At 39.3% G+C, this 23,836-nt stretch overlaps 1 protein-coding gene and 1 pseudogene across 2 annotated transcripts; both read left to right on the top strand.

Annotated features, from left to right (window-relative positions):
* Nucleotides 1–2,880: 2,880 nt before the first annotated feature.
* Nucleotides 2,881–4,167, top strand: LOC146608521 (OX-2 membrane glycoprotein-like; annotated as a pseudogene).
* Nucleotides 4,168–5,211: 1,044 nt separating this feature from the next.
* On the top strand, nt 5,212–23,332 carry LOC146608520 (nectin-3-like). Of its 2 annotated transcripts, none has more exons than XM_085347899.1 (8): nt 5,212–5,272; nt 6,876–6,958; nt 7,099–7,228; nt 8,603–8,926; nt 9,725–10,054; nt 12,764–13,048; nt 13,388–13,489; nt 21,620–23,332. In XM_085347899.1, exons 3-8 carry the CDS (start codon nt 7,159–7,161, stop codon nt 21,622–21,624), a joined length of 1,116 nt encoding a protein of 371 aa, XP_085204025.1. In that variant the 5' UTR covers nt 5,212–5,272; nt 6,876–6,958; nt 7,099–7,158; the 3' UTR covers nt 21,625–23,332. The 2 variants fall into 2 exon arrangements, with proteins under 2 accessions (XP_085204025.1, XP_085204026.1); XM_085347900.1 differs by having other exon boundaries at nt 7,061–7,228.
* The last annotated feature ends 504 nt before the right edge of the window (nt 23,333–23,836 follow it).

Below are 23,836 nucleotides of genomic sequence, written 5' to 3'. Positions count from 1 at the left end.
ATATAGAAGGACAGAATGAGTTTCACTGGGTATTTTTGGATCTAGAGAAGTATGTGAGGATGGGCCAGGTCATAAGACATAAGGATGTGAGGCAGTGCTGAAGCGAACGTTTTAGTGACAGGTAGGTTCAGGAAATGAGATTACATCAGTGATCAGCTCTGAGCTCCTTCTTGTTTGCAATGGTGATGTGGCTGACTGATGAGATGAGGCAGAAGTCTATGTGAACTATGATGTTTGCAGATGATACTTTGATCTGTAGTGACAGTAGGGAGCAGATGAAGAGCCTGGAGCAGTGGAGGCATGCATTGTAGAGAAGAGGAATAAAAGAAAGACAAAATACATGTGTGTGAATGAGAGAGAGAGACAGGTGGAAAGGTGAGCATGCGAGGAGTACACAACTGGGGTCAGCCATCAGGAGGACTTGCAGAGTGTTGGTGTGACAGAGGAGGATGCTGGCAATAGACGGAGCTGGAGGGAGATGATCTGCTATGTTAACCTCGAACAGGAGGAACTGTTTTATGCATGACTGTAGTGAAAATATTTTTCATGTTGTTATCTTTTATACTTTTAATAAAGGATATGTACTTACCTCTGTCTTGTTTTGAATCTCACACTCCAACGCACCATAGCTGTAACTTTGCCATAACACAGTGACAATAAACCTGTTTAATCTTGAATTTTTTTGTAAGGACATGCAAGTTGGTTGTGTTTTATTGTGTGGCTCGCAGTTTTTGAAGCACTTTAAATTCTAATTTAATAAGACAATATTATTATTCAACGTTTAAAAAAATATTATAAAAGATAAAAATGACACAAAATGAGGAACATAAAAGATTCTGCATGTCGTGTGTCATTCTGCAGACCCACCATCTATCCTGCTGCTGTTTAATGAAGGTAATCAGGTGGGACAAAGGTACATCAGAATAATATTGCTGACAAACCCCTGATGGCATTCACTGACACAATTCTCTGTTCATTAACATCTCCCATAATTAAAAGTTGCATTTTATTCTACATGAACACATTTCATCATGACTAATTGGATAAATAGTTTATGTAAGGTTTTTTCTTTCCTGTTAAAAATTCATCATGTGCGATTGCTCAGGTTGTTTCAATGATCTTTACTTGAGGATCTGATACAGATTACTGGGAAATGGCAAAAATATAAATGTTTCTCTTGCTTTTCACTTCCTGGGGATACAAAAACAGAAAGAAAAGCAACTTGTTTTTCTTCAGGGTTGTTTTTTTAGACTTGTCTGTGATTGTGTGGTATGTCTGCACTGAGTTTGCATATATTTTTTCACTATAAACTTCTTCATTGTTTTATACCCATAAAAGTCTGCAGCTCAACTAAAACAATGTCACTTGCAACGATGATGGTACGTTGCGTTCTTGTATACTTGCTTTTTGTGTGTGAGTCCTTCCAAAACATAAGAAGCGGATGCTGCTGTAGCCAGTGTTTCTGTTTGCTGCTGACTGATTCATTTTTCCCTGTTAAAGGTTCAACAGACACAACAGACTGTGCTGGCAACATTCAGGAGACAATATAAGATAAATCATTTCATGTAATTTATTTCATAAAAACACTAAATACTGCTTTGTTTTGTTATTTTATTTAATCCCACAAAAATATGGCTGATTTTCTTTGTGGCAAATTAGATATGCTGAGGAATTATTCCACAATGCAAACAATGCGTGAATTTCTTCTATTTCTTTCAGCAGCAGGTGCTCAGCTTGGCCACTGGAGGTCTCTGTTTCTTCAGGTTTCCCGGAGTAGAGTTGAGAGTTTTGTAGACATCAGAGACTGAAACTAAACAGAAGAGAAACAGCATCAGACCATTCTGCATTTAACTGATGGGAACCAGAAGCGGCACAGTAATGAATGCATATCATTTTCTCAACAAAGTCTGCTGTGCAAGTCAGGTCTCACACACAGTCACTGTCACGGTTCGGGGCAGCGGCCGTGTGAAGAGTGGAAGGACTCAAATGCAGCACTTATTCAGATGTGAAGGGTGATTTATTAACAATACCAGACATAAAGTGGAGATGGCAAACAGAACTAAGGACGAACTAAACTGGGATAAACTACACAAAGGAGTGGCAAACCTGAACATGAAGGGAGAACAGCAGGGAGAGCACGCAGGGGATTTCACAAGGTATGAATACAGACGACGCGACGAGGAACAGAGGCAAACACACACTATAAGTACACAGAGAGACACTGGGAAATCACACACAGGTGGGAGACACAGCTGGACCTGATTAACCTGACGAGACAGGGGAACACTAACACCAGGGACCAATAGAGGGAGCACAAACCCAAAACCCAGTATCTAAAATCCCAAAACACAAACCATCCCAAAACAGCCCAAGAATAATAAAGAGAATAATAACAATAAAGAACACAAACACAAAGTTACCGAGTCATGGTCGCAGGACCATGACAGTCTCGTTTGGTGCCAGCTCATATAGTTCGGTACGCTTGGGATGTTAAATCTTCAGGGATGAATATTTAGAGGTGGTGTAACTTAATGCATTTTGTTTAAAAAAAAGTGAGCAATTTGTATGCTTGTTGTATGGCTTGTTGTATGTAGTATGTTTGTTTTTTTTTAAACAGTGTGAAACAGACAGAGGTATACCATGAAGTTGCTCGTCACTTCTTTTGTGGTGTGACACCCTACATTTTATTCTCAGGAAGCCAAACTAGCTTTGCAAAAGTAAATAAAAAGCAGGACGTTTTGTTGCTTTTAGTGATTTTAAGTGCTTTTTCTGCGTTGGCTTTGAGCGTGGGAGTAAATGTGGTCACATTTGCTCAAAATAAAACTTTTCCATTTTTTTTTTTTTCGCACTCAGGAATCTGCAGTTCAGCTACTTGCAGCAATGATGCGACAGAATGTGCTTGTATATCTGCTTTTTGTCTACGGAGTCCTTCCAGCAGGTAAGAAGCCGGTTCAGCAGTAACTGATGTTCACATTAGAGGTACAACAGGTGAAACGTGTTTGCTTTTGTCTATCAATCTTTGAAAAGAAAAGAAAAGCTGAGGGAGGTGGCATCTGTTTCTTTCACTCAGTTTAAGTTTGTTGCATGAAATTCTTACTGTTCATTTCCTCCATGCAGCTCTAACAGCAGTGATACAAACACAGCAGACTGTGCTGGCAGCAGTGGGAGAAGATGCTGAACTGAGCTGTCAGCTCTTGGAGACTAAAGACATCCTTCAGGTTGCATGGCAGAAAAGTTCAAATGATGTGGAGACAAATGTTGCCACCTACAACAAGTACTTTGGTCAGAGAGTGAATGACGGCTTCACAGATAAAGTTAAGTTTAAATATATTGGACTACAGAACTCATCGTAGTCATCAGGAATGTGACATAGGAAGATGAAGCCTTCTATCACTGCCTGTTTAACACTTATCCTGAAGGCTCCTTCACAGGTAAACCCTGCCACCAAGTTTATGGTGAGAACTTTTACCTTCTTTAACCAACAACAAGTGCCTCAAGGAGGACATAAATGTGTAGGCAGCTTGTGTGTTTGTAAGAGCATGTTGATAATATTTCCTGATCCTTCACAGAGCTGCATGAACCTGTTGTTGATGTCAGAGAGTCAAACTCTACTGAAGAGTAGGTTGTTTCCTGTTCAGCCACTGGTCGACCTGCTCCCACTGTAACACTCAGTGTCTCACAACAAGACCTCAACTTCTCACAGTACAACACTGTCAGTGTGTCCAACACCAATGCTACATTCACTGTCACCACTACAGCTGTGCTCTCAGGTTCACGTAACAACAGCACGCAGGTGGAATGTGCAGCACGAGTGCTCTCTGCTCCTCAGAGAGAAACGATGGTGATGATTCTTGAGGTCCAACAGGTGCATGGTGGGAATGACGATAATGATGATGGTAAGATGGTAAAGGAAGGTACCTTTTTCAAAGTCATTATATATATTAGGGTTTGTCACTACTCTGTAATCCTCATGTCTAAAATTCTAGATTTTAAATTAAGTCTAATATTTCCTGATTTCTTTCAAGTGTTTTATGTCACATTTCCATTTGTTTTCTTCCAGATTTTACTTGGATCATTGTGTTGGGTGCAGTGATCTGCGTTTGTGTTGTTGCTGTTGTCACTATTCTTACAAACAGGAAAAAGGTAAGTCTTTTAAATGCTATCTGAATTAATCTAACACCTTTGCTACTGTAGCCTAACTCTTTGGTTTGACTCCTTTGTTTTGTCCTGCAGCTGCTCTAAAATATATGATGTGATTCAATCCGCAATCAAAAACACATATGGCTAAGATACCTTTGTCATATCCCCCCAGGGATCAATAAAGTATTCTGATTCTGATTCTGATATTGTTATTAGAAACCCTGATGCTCTCAAGTTTTTTTACTATATCTGAAACCTATTGGCTGTCTTCTGTATTTTTCTAGCAGACAGCTGATCATTGTATACTTAACATACAGTACTTAACAAAATGCATTTAATCAAACTGAATCAGAAGGTCTGATTGTGTTTAATGTGTTCTGAAGCTTTGAGAGTTTGTAATTAAATTTAATTGTCTGGATGCATGTTTGTAGCTGTGTGTCTTTATTTTTTTGTCTGTGTGTTTATTTTTTGTAATTTTTGTTAATACAATTTTCACATTGATTTTTATTTTATTTTCATGTTTTCTGTTCATGAAATAAATCATTTTATATAACTGCTTCCACTTTGTCCATGTAATTGTTTTCACCTTCATATTTACTGCTGCTTTCAGTTACATTTAAAAGATGTATATAATGTAACAAAGGTTTAGGCCACTAAAAAAACAAAAAACAGGTTTGGGGTCATGACCTTTTTCAGAATAATCTAAAATCCAAATTCAACAAAGAACAGAAAAAAGGTTTTTAATAACTCATAAATATTTTTAATTTTCCCTTTATTAAAAAAGACGACTTAGTCTACTTGAATAAACACTTTAAATAAAATAAATTAAGGTTATTTTTGAGCTTCTTTGTGGCAGATTAGCTCTAATAACGAATGGTTGAACCTGTGCAGTTGATTTCTTGAACTGCAGTTGCGCCATTCGGCCTCTGGGGGTCTCTGTTTGTTCATCTTTCCCGTCCTCAGAGGGTCGTTTGCAAAGTTCATGGGCTGAAAAAACGCAGAAGGAAACAACACGCTGGAGTATTGGTTTAATGTACGAGCTGTGGATTATACTTTTCCAGTTTCACCTCACCTGACGCACAGGGCGAACGCCGGGTCCCATTTGTCTTTGCGGATTAAACTCTGTCAGCAGGTATTTATTTATTTTTATTTTTTTCCTTGTAAATTCTGAACAGTTTTAAGTAAGCACGTGCGGAAGGACTGAAATATTTTTAAAGGTTAACGCTTGCATGCTTTGCATTTGTTTCTTTGAGCGTTTAAATTGAACCCACCTGCTGTCAAATTCTTCACAGCATCTCTAACTTTGACCTTAACCTTCATAGCGAATGACTGTGATCGACTTAAAATGACTTGGATTAATATAAACTCAAACTTTATCACACTTTTCCTGTTTTGCACCTGTGACTAAAGTATTTTAAAGGATTGATATTTACTTAGATATGCTTACTGATATTTACTGTGCATTTTTCATGCATTGCACTAATCTGTCCCTATTATTTTATACTATAGTATTATATAGTATATTATTAAGTACAGTGATTTTCTCATGAAAAGAGAATTCGTTTTGTTATTTGAAAAATAAAAATGTGATAACTTTGTTTTTAAATGTGGGGGAAATTATCTTTGTGTGTGTGTTGTTGTTGTTTTATTTATTTATCTATTTATTTTTAGAAATCTGTTCAAGATGTGTTCAGTCTGTCTCCTGAGGCTGGATTTTGGTTGGCACCCAGGTTTCACTTCCTCACTTGTTGATCTTGAAATGTTGTTGTCAGTCAACTTCTAGCTCCCTCGCTGTCTCTTCCATTGATGACTTGCCTTGGATGTGAAGAAAATTAGGCTGGACTTTCACAATAAAAGCCTACATCTGTTTGGCCTTGTTGACTGAGTCTCCCAGCCTACTGTGAGACATCAGTATGGCTTTATAGTGGAAAAGTGATTTAACTGTTGCCCAACAGGAGCAGGCAGCTTGTTTGAAGCCAGATGGCTGACAGTGTAAATGGTGCAAAATAATGCCCGTAAAAGCTGTGAGGTCTGGACGTGGTCTGTCTTGTGGTTTAGGCAGGTTTCTCTTTACCAGTAAGTCCACTTCACCTGACTCAGAGCAAGTTTAATCAAAAGTCACTTTGTGCCAAATTCCTCCAGCCTTTTTCTCCAGGATGCGGAGAGCTGATGCAAGCCAAGTACAATTCACAAGTAAAGCCACAGTGGTGACTTTCTATTGTCTCTGTGAAACAATGAGAGCAGAGCTATGCCAGAGTATGATGTTTACAGCTTACTCACTGCTGGGCTCGGCTGGTGATTGCACACCCTCTGCTTTGCATGTCCTTGTGCATGCTGTGCTCACCTTAATGACTCCCTCCAACCTCCATCTTCAGCATCCGGCCACTGTAATTCCTTTGTGGTTGCAGGTATCGATGTCGAAACCTCAGGGCTTGATGTTGTCTAGACATGTAAGAGGTGTGCTTGTGTTGCGTTGCCAGATAATTATGGGCTCACCGGAGTGAGCGCATGCTGTTGATTAAGATATAAAACCCCCTATTAGACCCCAGGTAATGTTCCTTGAATCAGCATCTGTTGTTGTTGATGCTTACAAATCGCCATAGCAGCAACTTTTAAAGGAAACTAACCGTGGGATGCACAGATGTCCAAAAGAAAAAAGAATACTAAAGAAAAAGTTTAATTTCTTATGATGCTGACGTCTTTGCTAATGTCCTCCTCTGGCTTTTCCATTACAGCTGACAGCTTCCCAAGAACATGCAGGATCTACAGTTCTGACCAGCAGCGGCTCAACAAGTAGAGCACTGGACAGCTGACAGGGGTATGATTTTTAGGAATATTATTTCCTTTTTTCTTTGTCCTGTTTATTTAGCCAGAAGCTGTAAAAAGTGCTTAACCTTGAGGTTTCCCCACTGCGATTAAGGTTGTGGTCAAACTCCCTGACTGCGTTTGTGTGTGCAGCTGCAGTCTGGATGTAAGATTGGGTCAGTGCTTGAGTCGGTTACCCTGCTTCAGTGTGCGATGTGTGGGTCCTCTATCCCGCTGCGTCTGCTGCTCTGGATCGTAGGAGCAGCTGTCTCTACGACGCAAGGTATTCCAGATACGTGTGCGTGTTTAATTTTTGAGTTTCTTCTTTTTTTCTGTGTTTTTGCAAAATGATTATAGCCTCCTTTTTTACATGATGATTACACTTGCTGCTATAACCAAAGTTTCACAATGGCCTAGGCTGTTTTCAGAGCAGACTGTTAGCTTACAAACTGTAGGCATGAGATTGCAAAAGTCAGAAAGAGAAAACTCTAACTTTATTGAGTTCGTTTTTGTTTAATGGTGAGCTTGGTTTTGCATGGAATTGCCTCTGCAAGAAAGTAACTGCATATGTCCTGGTTTGTCTTCATATTACTCTTGCTCTATATCATAGCTGTAATTATTTTTTATTTTTAAGAGTTTAAAAAAATGCAATTATCTAAGATTGAAGCAGTTGTGCCCAACCTGTTTGACTTCTGTTTCGTGTCGCTGATGTGATTATTTCTACATACCTTACTAGACTCATTAGTTCGATGCATAATTGCACAATATTTTTGCACAGCAGCAAATGTGTTTATCAAAAGCTGTTTATAAAAAATGGAATTAGCCATCGTGTCATCACCAGTTGGTTGTGGATTTTATTCTAGGACTTTTACCCATTGCTGTTTTATTTTTTTAACCACATCTGACAAGTTAGAAGCCGAGCACAATGCACTGTCATACAATAGCAATGAGGTAGCCTCACACCACGGAAGACAGTAATTGATAGTCTACCCTACTAGCTTACTCTAAGTGGGACCAGAATTTAATAAATGAGTTCCACAATGTGTCAAATAACACTTGAAACTAGGGATCTGGTTGGTTTATTGGCGTGCTTCAATAAACCAACCACAAAGTCTGTACTGACATATCAGTAAAATTTGAAAAACCCTAAAGAAAATTTAGGGAACCCTATTTTTTTAGGGTTCAGAATAAAGATTTTAAATTATATTCTAATTTTATTCCATCTAGTCATAGAGTTCAGGAATCTGATCTGGAGGTCCCCTCCTCCTTCTACTTGTGATGTGTAATGAGTATGTCCTGGGTAAACCCAGGACACATTGGTGAGATTATGTCTCTTGGCTAGCCTGGAAACACCTCTGTATTACCCCACGTGATCTAAAAATGGATGGATGGAATTTTGTATTTTTGTGTAAACTTCATTGTAGGTTCTCCATTACCTGGGCATTAAAAAGGCCAATCAGACCACTTTTAGTCAAACATAAAAAAAATTTTCCAGAAAAAAACAAGTCCAGATGCCCCCTTTTCAAGCCCTCACAACTTTGTAATGCAATAGGGTTTTGTTTTTAAATTCAGTGTTACTCTTACTTCCCCACATAATTACCAGTGAAAAAGTCTTTAGAGTTACAGGAGCTGACTCTGTGTTTGTGCCTTACGTCAGGTAAGGTTTTAGGTCCCGCTAATCTGACCGCAGAGGCAGGTCGTCCCTTACTGCTCGGCTGCAACATCACTACGGAGCCAGGTGATATGGTCTACCAAGTGCGCTGGCTCAACAAGCACCACAAGCTCATTCTGGCGTACGAACAGGGGACGTCGCCCCACATCAGTCACCAAGACCAAAATGTGCAGCTCACTGTCTCTCATCACAACGCTAGCTACATAACCTTCACGAAAGTGCAGGCTGCTGACAGCGGCTGCTACCACTGCATCTTTGATGTTTACCCCAAGGGCACGCAACAAGGCTTGGCGTGCTTCAATATCATCGGTGAGAGTAAATCTTACAAATATGTCTAAAATGAGCTTTAACCTCAGAGCCGTTTTTAGGAATGTTCCCATTCTGTCATGTCTGTGGAAGTGACTGAACTTTGAGTTTCTTGTAGGTGTTTAAGCTCTCATCTGAGAAGCTTCTTCAGTTCTAAAACCAAATGATGGAGAGTCTCAGGTATTTAAACCCTAGTGGGACTTGTTCTCCTGGAACTGAAGAAGCTTCTTGATTGAGAGATAAAACCTCTTCACTAGCCTCCAAGCTCCTTAGACCCATTCTGCAATAATATCCTTACTGGTGGTTCTCATAACATCCCCTTGATTCTGTTTTCTTAAAAACAACAGTCTTCGGTCTGCATTTTTCAAGGTAGCAGCTCCAACTGACATTTGAACTTTTGTGCCTTTATGATAAAGTCAAAGCCTCTTTTGCAACTGTGTTTATTTGTGGAAGTCACATTGCACAGTATAAGCTTTGTTTTGCCTGAGGGCAGCAAAATCCTGTAAAACCGGAAGTAGCAGGTTAAAGTCTGAACTCTCAGATCAGCAGGAGCAGGAGAGCCCACCCAGGCTGCTAACCTTAGTGCTTTCTGTTGTTACTGCTAAATGTGCTCATACATTATTCTTATTTAAAGACCATCTCTTATACCCTAAAAGCTGCATGGAGTTAATGAATATCAGTGTAGACAGCTACTTTTCCATACTAGATGACTATAAAACACTTTGGAGCAACTCCTGTTATTTTAAAATCTGCTGTATAAATAAAAATGACTTGATTTGGCTACAATTTTCTGTGTACCAGGAAAAGTGCATTTTGATGGCAATAAGACTGCCATAAGTGGAAAGCCGACCACCCTTTCATGCTGGTACAGCCTCCCTGGCAGGGTCCGACAGGTCTTGTGGAGGAAGACAGCCGAGCAGGGTGACACCACCACTGTTGGCTCCGTTGCTGAAGGCAACCATTACAAAATAGAGGAACAGTTCAAGGGTCAGGTCAGCCTGAGCCGAACCCTGGGACACACTGAGCTGACGATAAAGGCTGTCCGAACGGAGGACGAGGCCTGCTACACCTGTGAGTTCCACACGTACCCAGATGGCACCCGGGCCGCCACCACATGCCTCTCTGTTTATGGTGAGATCTTATTTTTTTGTTTACTTGGTTGTTTTGTTTTGTTTTTTACTGTATTTGGTCCTTGGAAATTGTTCCCTATTAGGTGATGAATTCTATGTTATCCAAAGTCTGTCATTACATATAGCTGACAAAGTTGTCATGACATTTAGTCATTAGCAACTCAGTAGCCATATTTAATCAGCGCCTCTATATATGGCTAATCTCCACAACCCCAGCTTTGAATATACTCTTCAAAGTTAAACTACAACCCTCCTCACTCGAATTGAGACAAGCAAGGATCATACACTGGATGATTGCTCAGGCGCTATTTCAGGCAGGCAGTAGCCATGATAAGTAGTCATGGTAGCTTATCTTATTACCATGCCATGTCAGCTGATACCCTTCTACACATCTTATTGGTAAATCTCATATAGAGCCCCCAATTTAAGTTGCCTTAGCTTGACAACAGCTGCTACCCACCTGCAAGCCACTTTGCAACCCATATCTCCCACAGAGCCTACTTTCATGCTTGTGAGTGTCGTACCTATTATATGTGTTGGCCCTTGCTGCTGCTCTCCCAGCCTCCAGTTTTCCATATATACACATAAAACGATTGGGAGATCCCACAACAGAGCAACGGCAATCTTCTCATTGAAATACACAAAAATCTCTGTCTGTTAGTTTCTTTGACCACCAACTTGTCCTTCAGAATTAAGAGTTGAGGAACCAAATTTGTCACACAGGTATATCTGAGACCCCTGATTGTTCTTATCTATCTCATATATTGTGGCATAATCATGTTGCCGTGCAACTACCTAGCAACAAGCTAAAATTGCATGTTTTTGTTGTTTTGTTTTTTTTGCCTTGTTGCATCTATAGCACCTTGTGAAATTATCCTTTTGCTATTTCGCACTAACATATCAATTATACCCACAAATCCTGAAAGATCTAGCAATGTGGGTTTTTTTCTTTTTTGTGTTTAGACACATAGAACAGCTTACAGGTACAAACAATACTGGAGCATGAGCATTTGCTAGCAAATATAAACTAGAGCAGATTAAAAAAAACAATTTTCTTTTAGCTTTAGTTGTATTAGGAGGCACACCTACAATTTTCATTTTATAATGGGAACACTTAATAATAATAATAATAATAATGATGATAATAATGATGAAGATGATGATAAGACTATTTCTGGACATCTGGAAATGACTAATGTGAGCTGTTTCCAGGAAATGTCAGATAAATATTTCGCTGGGTGTTGACATGGAAAAGTGTTTCCATCCTTTCCATCAATCTGTGCCCATTGTTAGTGTCATTTAGAATAAAAATAATATGTTGGAAAAAAATTTAAATGGCATGGGACCTTGAACTGACCAAACTGATCATTCCAGTTCAATGAGTAGCGCTATTGTTAATTTCCCACGCGGAACATGGATCTCTGAAAGTAAAACATATTATTAATATTACCAATCCTGTATTTGTTTACAGGAACATTTATACGGTATGGGTTAGTGTCACATGCTAGAAAGTTAAACTAGTTTTCTTCCCTAAACCTGCTCCTAACTTTAACCCAGAACATGATACACAAAAGAGGAAAAACAAGGTGTGGCTGTAAAGTTCGGGCTAAATACACTGGTGCTGGCGCCTTTCTATGGTCTCTGCCTTATCTTTCACCCTCTCGGAAAAGGGTCTTGACATGTACCACAATGAGAATATACTGAGGGCTGAGAGGAAATGTGTACTAGTGTATGTGTGTGTGGATCCTGTATATAGCTCAGGAAAAGGAAAAGCAGTGTATAAACAAACCACAGGCAGCTCAAAGGTGAGAGGTACTGGAGAGGGTCATTAACTACTGTTCTGATCTATTTTTCCCCTCAGTGAGAGAGAGTTGCTTAGACCACTATTACACTTTTACACATGAATTATACTTCTGCATCAGATCTACTCAGTAACTTATGCCAGAACCAGAGTCCCATTTTAATTGTATGCTGTGAGCTTCCACGTAACCTGGCCTGCGCCTCCTGAGAAGTGTAACTGCATTGGATCAGTGTATACCACAACTTGACTTGAATGGTGTGCAAGATTGTGGTATAGAGAAAAAAAGGAGTTTTGGGTTAAAACGTCAGTTGGGACGTAGATTTCCATCAGAAGACTAAATGTAGCTCTAGTGATCATGAGCAAAAGTTCCAGGAGTGAGAGTAGTTGCTGATCTTCCTCTGTGAGTGCGTGTGTGGGTGCTTTTGGAGTGATAATGAGAGAGGGGTGTCACAGAGGGGAAAGTGGTGATTAATGTGGGATCAAGCCCAGGGGATGAGTGGTTTACTGTTTCCCTAGACACAAAGCCTAGTGTGTTTGTGTGTGTGCGTATGTTGCTTTCCTAACAGGCTTTGCTTTTGTCTGAACTGTTGGAAGCAGACACCAGATCCAGACACACACATAAACACACACACAGTCAGTAAAAGCTGCTCTGGCTCTGTTCTCCGTCTGGCTTTTGTTTCCAGGCCTGTCGGAGGACGACTTGTGTCACTGTGTCGTCGGGGCAGAAAGATTGACAGGCGATGTTCTCTGTTTGTCCATCTTCATTAGGAAGGCAGATGAGCAAATCTTTGTTTTCTGTGGTGTAACTAAAAGAATACCAAAAAAGAGTAACACAGAATGAAAAAATGACCTAAGAAAAATTGCAAAATAAACTTCAAGCAGCCATTAACTCAGTCTGTCTCTCTACAGTTTTACCCAAACCAGAGGTGAGCCAGGTGACCTCACCTTCAGGGATCACTGAGGCCAACTGCACGGCCAAGTCCCGGCCTGCAGCGGAGATCATGTGGAACGTCGGCAGTGACAACCGAACCCTAGGCCCACCATTTTCGTCGGCCTACGAACAAGGCGACGGTACAACAATAGTGACGAGCACGCTACTCTTCCAGTCTGGGCTGTTCAGCGACCTGTCCATCAAGTGCATCGTGCACCACCCGGGTTTGAATAAACCCCTGTTGATGTCCCTCAACACAAACAGTGAGGACCTCCTGAATGATGTCTTGTCCTGTCACACATTATAGCAAATATAATATGCCATAATGTGTAAAAGCTCCTTTACTAGGAACAGGAGCTTTTGTTGACAAATGTGAATTCTCTGCTATTTTAGTGCTGGGTAATTATGGCTGCTTTGATGGGGTCCCGAATCCTGTAATGCCACATAGTACGGGAAGGATTATTTTTAGTACAGAGAACCTTTCTTGTCTTACCACATCACCTAACATGTTTATTCCAGATGTCATACATAATATATATCCTACTTTTAGACATCATCTATGTTTTGGAGGAAATGTGAGCTTGTGTGTTTGTGTGCCACAGTGGGTCCAGCCATGGTTATCCTCATCTCTGTGTGCGGTGTGGCAGCGGTCCTCCTCTTGTGCTTGTGTGTGTGTCTCTGCAAGTGCTTCATCTGTACGGATGGTGAGTCTAAAATCTAAGCTTTTTTTTTTTTTTTAAAAAGCTTCACATTTGCATTTCTTAAATAGCATTCAGTTACTGGAGTGCTAGGATTTAGCTTGACGCAACAAGGCCAGCTTTGCCGTTTAGTGGTGTCAAAAGGCATTTCAGAAATGCAGTGAGTGTAGTTTTTGCAATAATAAATTACAGCCTGTCATCAAACATAGACTAACTTCTGTTACGAGACCATATGAAGATTTCCCTTATATGGTTGGCACTCTCAATCCTAGTAGCTCCAGAAAACATGGCTGAAGAAAGTCCATGAGAAGCCCTTTGAGGTATTCCCTCAAAGTTCAGCAAAACAGTCATTCTGGGAAGCCTTTATGAGGAACCATGTAATTATATATGTCAAGCAGAAGAAATTACCAGACTTTTTTTTGTTGTTGTTGTTTTTTTTTTTTTTTATTAAATTCTGCTTTACTTAAGGTTTTCTAGGCTTTCCTTTATCACAGGATGTCCATGATGTGAGAAAAACCCTCAGTGCATATGCAGTGTTTGTCTAGTGGCCTGCTGTGCTGGCCAAATTTTGAGTGCCTCTTGTCACCGTGACTGTGATAAAGTGTCCACATTTCTTCTGGTTACATGAACAGAAAACATCTTGGCATTTATGGACTGTGACATACCAAATCAGCCTCCAAGAACTACAGTGGCACAACTACTGCTTCAAGGACTGACAGATAAAACTTGTTTTCTTTTCAAAGTTAAACCTAATTATTTTGTCATTTGTAATTTTGAAAATGAACAAAAAGGGGGAAAAATTATTGAATGCTTGTATATAAAGGAGGTAGATCATATATCATTACCATTAACATTTTAGCTAGTTTTAGCTCAGAGTTTACTCTCGTCACCCCTATTTTCTAACATACTTACATACTTACTATATATATATATATATAATTTTTTTTTTTTTTTTTAAGATTGTTGGTGTCTTCACTACCAAGTTGAAACAAATGTGACTCTAACTTACTCTAACGTAGTAAAGATTTACAACACTGACAGCAAAGATGTAAATATTTGTTTTTGTAGCAATGGGAGAATAAATAACTTCTCAAAATGATGAGCAAACATCAGGAACTGAAAAACAATTTCAAGAAAGACATAAAAGCAGCTCCTCAATTGACCACTTCAATCAGCCTTCAAAGTGGGTCAGTTCCCAAAGAAATATCTTTGGAGCATAAAACAGTGTTGGTCTCTAGAGCTAATTTGCCCCTTCTTGGTGACAATGATAAGTTACCAATTTCTGATATTTTGATTCTGATAACTCATTTGTGTCTTTACTAATTTTTTTTTTCAAGCCCTGTTTTTGATGAAGATAGAATCCCATTTTATACCACAGATAGTATAAAAGTACAGATGTACCTTACTAACCAAGCTAACTAGCCAGCATTAGTTGGTGACAGTTGGTGATGTCACAGTGGCATCTTTAACTTAGTCTTTGGAGTTCAAGTTGAACTAATTAGAAATTAAGAATGTGGGTTTTTGTATTTGTATTTGTTTTTTGTTTTTTGTTTTAGTTCCCATTGGGCATAAAAAATGTGATTCTTTTAGCTGACATTATTAATCCATTGTGTTTTGCAGACAGGGAAAATAATAGGAATACAAGGAAGCATAAATTGCTTATTAACAATAAATGCATAGCCTGAAAGATACTTAGCTGCCAGGAAGGAAACCATTCACAGCTTAGTTCTGCCAATGTTAATAGCTGTGTCTGCCAATTTTGATTACAAAAAAGGATATTACAGTTTATATTTTTTATATATATAATTACAGTTAAGTTGGAGATTTCTGATGTTTCAGCTGTTTTTATTATAACAAAACATGAAACACACTAACAGTTACCAGAAAACACCCTCTAAAGGTCAATATTCAGCTTCTTTTCACACTTAGGCGACATGGCAGATGCCTTCTCCGAGGTCATTGACACTACCTTCTCTGCTGTTAACACCTTTCCCACAATAATGACTGAGTGAGTTGCCAATGTAATGTGGCATGTGGGTGGTTGCCCATTTCCCCCTTATGATAAATTACCTCCACACCAAAGGGAGCCAGGGAAACTCTGGCTTGTGCTGTATTGACAGAGGCCTTGGCTTGAAGCTGGTGTTCTGGCTGGCAAAACAAAAGCTGTAAAGGAAGAAAAACAAAAGTGGAGCTGATGTGTCAAGGTTGGGTCACATGACTGTTCTTGACATCCATAGCTAATACAATCTCACGCATCAACAACAGTCAAAAAACTATCATCCATTATAGCTTAAATATGCCATCCCCTCATGGACATTTTCATGTTTGATTTTTCAAAGATTTTTTTTTCAATTTTTAAAAAAAGTTTTCAGCGATGTTGTAAAGGTGGGAATTCACTGCACTGCACCCTTGTCACCTCTTCATGTCAAGTTTCAAAGCTAGGTTTTGCCCACACAAGAGAGTCCCCATTCATGCTGCTGATATAAGGGTGGTTCTGTTTTTGTCAGGAACACTCTTAAATACTATGTTAGCAGTGTGATTGATGTTTGACCAGAAAATTGAGCTTGGGATATGTTGAATAGATTGCAGTGGCTTCGTTGTAAAAATAGATTTTTCCCAGGAAATGAAGCCCTTGTTTCCTTGAAACATTCCTTGAACCACAAGTTTCCTTGTTTTCCAACTATGTGGGACTTGAGCAGAATAACAAGTGATTGTGCCGATTGTCTGGAGTTAGCAGGCAGAAGAAAAGACCCTCTTTCTTGGTCTAATCCCTGAGACTAAGAAAGAAGGCAGACATTAAGGGGGCCTGGATGAGGGAACTGTGACAAGTCCTAAGCTGAAAGGCTGCCCAGTTGATAACAACGTCCCCTCTCATACTCAGCTGTACAGACACACTCTTACCATATGTATTTCCCAGTCTTGGCCAAGTTGGGATGTGGAGCAAACACAGGCTTTTACTGTGATGTGATTCAGATTGCAGTTAAAGCTGTGATGCAAAGTGTCTTTGTTTTTACTTTTAGATAACCTGACAAGTTTTGTTTTATTTTTTAAAATCAGACAGCTTCATGTATACTGATCATTTAATGATTTTATGATATCACCTAATGACACAGTGATTAAGCCAAGATCATTGCTGTCATTAATAGAAAATTTAATTCTAGTTACAGGATCAATTCACAATATAAACATAGTATCACGTGTAAAAATTCAGCTGCAATGCATCTTTCCCATACTTGGATCTAGTTTATACATATGGATCAAGAGTTATTTGCATATGAAAGTAGAGTACTGTGAAAAACTCTTGACACACAACTTTGCAAAAACAATCTTAAATAGTATCTTTAGGTAGATTGTTGCTAGTATTTTGCAAAACAAAAAAACAATTTCTTTCCATTTCTTTTGTTGAATCTGTGAAAAATGCCAAAGATAACACAGTTTGAAGGGCAGAAAATAGTATTTTTGGTGACTACCAAGGTGATTCCCAAAGAGCTATTAGCTGAAAACTGGTTATGTCTGCATGGTGTATGGTGTGCAGTGTGTCCTTAAGAAATCTGAGGAAATTGGACAAGTGGAGGACAAAAGAAGAAGTGTCATGCCTGAAAGACTATACAGCAGATGAACAGTATCTGAATGTTGTCTCCTTAAAAATAAAAAACAAATCACACAGAACCTGAGACATCTGACTCTTCAGAAGGCTCATCAGAAACGATCTCAGTGGAAGGTTAGCTCAAGTCACGGTCTTGAGGAAAACTGGGAGTAAAAGCTGAGGTATGCCAAATTACACAATAACTGGACTGAAAATTAGTGACAACAGGTCTGATGGAGTTAAGAGTTCAAGTTTGAAATTTTTGCTTCAAATCATTATCAATATGTACAGAGGGGGGCAGCAGAGAGGTAAAATAGTGCATTTCTACAGCCATCTGTAAAAGTCCCAGGCACAGTCATAGTTTGGGGACACATTTCAGCCAGTAGTGTTAGTGATCTTGTCAAACTTGATGGAAGTATGAAAACAGAAGAGTACTGTCAGATTGAGATTGACCATGCAATACCATCTGGAAAGCATATGGTTGGAAAAAGCTTCATTTTTCAGCACGACAAACACAGTGCCAATGCCGTAAAAAGGTATCTTCATAGAAAAACACACAGTGGAACACTCAGTCATGGATTGGCCTCTCCAGAGCCCAGACCTCAACATTATTGAAGTACTGTGTCATCATGTTGACAAGAGAACAGAACAAAAGGCAGAAACATCCAAAGAAGAGCTTTGAATGTCCTTTAAGAAGTCTGGAAACCTATTCCTGAAAACTACTTAAAGAAATTACTACAAAGCTTCCTAAGAGAGTTCAGGATATATTTAAGAATAAAGGTCATCATACAAAATACTGACTTTCAAGGTGATTAGAATGGTTTCTGGTTTCCCTTTGTAGCACATTCAGTGCGCATGCGCCAACCAGCGTGCAGCCTGTTACAGTCGCTCCTGCTCAAATAATTTCCCCCAGGGATCAATAAAGTATTCTGATTCTGATAGTCCACTTGAAGTCCAAGTTCTTTTGACCAGCTGTTTTTGAAATGGCGTTGGCTGCATGAAGGTTAAAATCTTGTGTAGAGAACAAGCAAGAGATTTAATTTGATTAAACGCAATCTAGAAACTCTTCTCATGGTAATTTAGTTTTTTATTAGCTATTGTAAATTTATCTGCTTTTGTCTCCTGGCACGCAGGAGAGGGAGTCTTCAATCGGGTATGAGCTATCCAGACATCCTGGCAATACTGGAAGCATAGAAAAGCTAGTTACTTTCCCCAGCACTATGCCAGCACACTATTCAATGGGTTTTCAAATTGGGCCAGTTGTAGTTTACAAAGAATGAAACAAACATGAGTGACATTCCTTTTACAAATCAGAACGACCTTCTGCTAAGTTTGTCTGTGTTTCAGTCCTGCTAAGGATCTAATATTGCTTGTTAACATCCACCTTGTAATTGTAATCTTGTCTGTCATTTTTGTAGGCATGGTCGCTGCATGTGATTTGTCGGATTTAGCTACACATAAGATGCTAGGGGACCTGGCTGTACTCAGCTTGCACTGTTATGAGAGCAGAACTGTTGTTAATGAAACCATGAAATCCACCAAAGAAATAGTCTCCATGCAAGTCTTGTTTTTACATTACTTTTCCTAAATATATCTGTGGAAAAATAGTAACAACCACAGTTAAAACATCAGTTTATGCATTAATTAAAAGTATTAATCTAATTTATAAGGACTGGGAAGGATATTAACAGCATAATCACCCAAACCAACAAGAACCATCATGTTTTGATTCAAATCTTGCTGAGTGCTGGAAACAAATTACAAAATAACCTCTTTTGGTGAATAACCAAAACAAAACAAACTATAGCAGGTTACCATGTGTTTCCAAAGATGCTCTGACTAACAAAATTAAGTTTATGGCTTGTAATGTAATTTGCCTTAATATTTCCTACCATGTCATTTTTTTAAGCAATTCACCTCAGGACATCTGTACTTCCTCTCTGAGTTAGAGGAAAAGCTGAAAATCCTGCACTGTGCACCAGCCGGTCTCTAAAACTATTGCTGACAAAAGTCTCTGAAATGCCCAGTTCCAGAGAAACCCACTGTGAACCCATTGAGGTACTGTAATGTCTGCGGTTGAAGACAGACCATGAAAAAGCCACAAATAGGCCCCGGTAGTTCCTGCTCAAACAGTGGGTGTAATTCGCACTCTGCCTGCCTCGATCTCAGCTGGGAAGAAGGACCAAGGCCGGGGCCTCTTCCAGTAAAATGTTGCTGGTCTATTTGGGGCAGTGTTTGCATGATTTTTGTCGTGGTTGGGTGGTGATATGTGGACCGCAAGGTCTGCCGCTGGCTGAACTACAACTAAAGATAAGAGTGTGAAATCTTTAATCATGGAAAGAAAATGTTTTCAGTGGCATCTTTTAATCTGAGGCACCAGAGGAAATATGGGGCTGGCACCACATCCGGTCCAGCACACAAACACAGTTACCACTTGAATCATGGGGGCAGAACTGATAGCTCCCAAGATATCAGAGGGAGGACAAAGGAACAAACTTTAGTCTCATGTTATCTTAAAAGGAACACAGCTTCCTAATGTGGAGAAGGTGACACCTACTGGTTGCCACACTGAAACAACAAACAGCTTTAACAAGCATTAATTTCCATCTGCACTAATGATTTTCCACTAACTCACAGCACAGTTAACCTGTCGCTGATGCTCTAATTGTCTTTTAGCCTCCATGTGTCGATTTTGCAGTGGTGCTATAGACTTTCCTAAATAACTCACATTACTGCCACATGTAGATTTAGGTGTGGCAGGCAATTATGTCTGTGGAATTCATGCAGTGTTTCATTATTTTGTGTATGTGATCTTTTTAGATATGAGGGGGCGTTTTGGGGATTTTGTGAGTGCACAGACGTGTAAGGGCTTGCTGTGTTTCTTTTTGCATTCCTGAGTGGGATTTATATCAAGTTAATACACCCTGTCGCCGATGATATTGTGACATTTTTACATTTAGAAATACTCTGAGGGCTTCTTTTTATAGACTAACCTCAAACTCCGATCTTGATTAATAAAACTGGATGATCAATCAAACAGTTATGTATAGCCACAGCTTAAGAGCCACTTTGGATTTAAAATTACAAGACTGAGTTTATAAACAGTCCAGTTACTGACAATGCCATATAGACTGGGATTTTTTGGGTCAGCTTGTGTAACTCCTTTCAATGTCTCAACCGGTATTTTTGATGGATTGACATGAATGTTGCTCATGTCCTAGTTGCTACACCCATCTTTCATATCATGCTCCTTTTTCAGTGGTCTTAAATGCACATACTAAAAACTACGTTTCCATAAAGCTATGTTTTATGAAAATGGCTATAGACTGGTCCATTAGCTTTTCTTAACCCATATAATTATCATAGCATATGTATGCATGTCTGTTCAAGACTTCTCCTAGACACATTACACAGTCTGGATGGAACTTTTTACCAGGATTATAAAAATCTATTTAGCTTCTGGGAATTATGTTTATAATTCTCAAATCCTAATAGATCATCAGCTGATGTCAAAATGAGCAAATGTTACGTATACGTGTACCTTGTTGTCATTACCTGTACGTGTACATGTATGTGTTTTTATATACATTTTGCGAACTTTTTTTAGGCCAGTGAAATGTTTCGCTATTCAATACCTGTAAATAAGCATTTGTCAAACAGTGACACTAATAGTGCCTGTCACTGACTACTTTGTCTTAGACAATATGAAACTTGCAAAGAAGAACAATAAGTACATGTTTTTATTATTCATTTGCTTGGTTAAGGCGATCGTGGCTCAAGAGTTGGGAGTTCGCCTTGTAACCGGAAGGTTGCCGGTTCGAGCCCCGGCTTGGACGGTCTCGGTCGTTGTGTCCTTGGACAAGACACTTCACCCGTTGCCTACTAGTGGTGGTCAGAGGGCCCGGTGGCACCAGTGTCCGACAGCCTCGCCTCTGTCAGTGCGCCCCAGGGTGGTTGTGGCTACAATGTCGCTGCCATCACCAGTGTGTGAATGGGTGGATGACTGAACGTGTAAAGCGCTTTGGGGTCCTTAGGGACTAGTAAAGCACTACACAAATACAGGCCGTTTACCATTTTGGTGTTGTGAGTTTTTGCATTCTCACTTCATACACTTCATACATATAATGAAGATAAAAATGATAACATGATAAACTGACATACACACCTGTGTTTTCATGCATGATCTAAATGAACAAGTGCTGCAGGTCTGGAAAAAAATACCAATAGGGTGGGTTTTGGCCTTAGTGTGGTTGGTTTCTTGATAGTGGTTTAAAATCGATGGAAAACTTAACGAGTGACTAATGGACCAATGTCCTAGAAACCTGATGTTGCCCTCATCAACCTGAAAAAGTCTCTTTACTAATGAAATCTAAACAACATCCTACCAGGAAAAGGCGGTTACAGTCTGAACAGGACATGCAAGGCTGTCAAGGAAGGATTGTGTGATAGATTTTGAAGTGGAAAATTAAACACTGAAAATTTTCCGGTGTTCTTGGGACAAAGGTGCAGGCATGGCAAATAACTTTGTGTGTCTGTCTCTTTCTATCCAGACTGATTTGGAGTCTGCCCTCACCGCTGCTTTGATGAAGGTCCAGTGAAGCTCTGAGCCTGACCTAGCTGCTCAGCACCGTGCCCTTCAATTCAGTATTCAGAGGAAGGAGGAAGGGAACAGAGCTGAGCCAACACTGGGCTGAGCTGGGAGGGTACTGCTAGTGTGGACACCAATTTACTACAAAGTAAACAGAACTAAAACCACATTATTTAATGCTAGTTATTATACTTACGGTAGAGCACTGGAGATGTTTGTTGATGAAACCCTTTTATATAAAAGATAGCAAGGCTGAGAGATGCAGAAGTAGATGTGGCAAAATGGAGCTCCAGTGGTGAGATTAAACAGTGCTTCCTCTCTTAAGAAGTCGTTGTAGTGTCTGTACATGTGTGTGTTTGTATGTGTGTTTTAGTTATTCTCTGATGTCAGAAAATGGTGTGATGAGTTATATATTTTTTCAACTTTCAGTAGCTATATGATTGCATGAAGTGTCATGTAAATTTACAGTTGTGGTCAGAAGTTTACAAACACTCATCTAGGGTATGAATGTCATGGTTATTTGAGGATTATAATGATTTCTTTGAACTTTACTTTTTCCAGGGTGGAATGATTGTGCAATATAAATCTTTAATTACTTTAAAAAAACAAGACTTGAGTGAACAAGTTTGATCTGATTTTGGATTTTCTTTAATCCACACAGGGTCCAAATTACACAAAGCTTGAAACACCATACTAACATTTGGTTAAGTGTCCTTTAGCAAGTTGCACTTTAGCCAGATGTACTTGGTAGTCATCAAGAAGCAAAAACCGCTCTTGTTGCCAAAATTTGTAGACTTCATTTAAGTTGGTTGGTTAGCTGACACAGACCTGGCTTTAAAGTGTTGTTCACAAATTTTCAGTATGGCTGAGGTTTAAGAAGACCATTCCAACAGCTTCTTGTCAGCCCGTTTATACCTTCCAAAACCAGTTTTGATGTGTGTTTCATTGTCCTGTTGGAACACTCAGTTGTGTTGTCAGTCAACTAAATGTTGATTTGAGGTGAAGTTGCAGAATTTGGAGGTAGTGATTCTCATTCATTATTACATTTACTCTGTGGAATGCCCCCAGTACCACTGGCTGCAAAACAGTCTCCATGCCTTGTGTCATTGTGGCTAGACAGCTCAATCTTTGTCTCATCTGACCATGAAACTCTTCTCCAGAAGGCATTTGTTCCATGCGGGCTGCTACAAATTGTAGTCGAGCTTGAAGGTGTCAGTTTTGGAGCAGAGTTGGCATCTTAGTCCATGGTGATGTAAAACTGGCCTCACTGTGGACAGTGTTGCTGGTGTTCCAGTAGTTTCCAGCTCATGGCACGCTTGAGCCTTGATGTTCCTGAACATCCTAAGCAAATTCCTCAAATCTGATGGTGACACTTTTGGTCTTTTTCCAGATCTTGGCAAAGTGGTGATGCATCTGAATACCTTGTACTTACTTGCTTGAACAGTCTGCAGTTGTTTAAAAACGGCTTCAAGAGACCTTCCCAACTTGTAGATATCTACAATTCTCCTACTTAGAACTTCTCAATTTTTACAATATTGGTAAATCCAATGAGTGCTGAAAAAACAAATCCTTTTTTTGCTAGCAATTGAAATTACCAGTTGTAGTCAATTATGATGACTAGTGAGACGTTAACAGGCTTTGCTCTTGTCAAGTTAAAGACAATGTAAAACCTTTAGCGCCACTTATTCAAAGATTTAAATAAGGAAATGTATGTATATGAGTCTGTATGCATGTTTGAGCCTGTGTGGATTAGAGAAAATCCAAAATAAGTTCAAACTTATGGAATCCTGTACAATCATTCTACCCTGGAAAAAGAACAGTTCAAAGAAATCATTGGAAGCCCAAAATTACTATGACATTCATGTCCATGATGAGTGTTTGTAAACATCTGACCATGACTGTAACTACACTTTTCTATATATATATATGCATATATATGCATATATATGCATATATATCTCTAAAACCCTTATATAGATCACTAAACTAGAAAAAATGTTGATGTCACATATATGTAGGTGTCATCAGATATTAACTGAAAATCTCTTCAGAATTGGAAGACCAGAGGCACAAACAAACGTGACACAGAAAAACCGAAACCACCAAAACCGTTTGGACTTTGTAATTGTGAAAATACTTTGTTTCTGAACCTTTTAAGGTGGCTGAACATTTCAAGCCA

Source organism: Diplotaxodon limnothrissa, linkage group LG23 (assembly GCF_057381915.1).
Source record: "Diplotaxodon limnothrissa isolate DT_005_m linkage group LG23, D_limnothrissa_male_GT1.1, whole genome shotgun sequence".
Classification (NCBI taxonomy): Eukaryota; Metazoa; Chordata; class Actinopteri; order Cichliformes; family Cichlidae; genus Diplotaxodon; species Diplotaxodon limnothrissa.
Note: the sequence above shows the minus strand (reverse complement) of the source record. Positions and strands in the feature narration are given on the sequence as shown.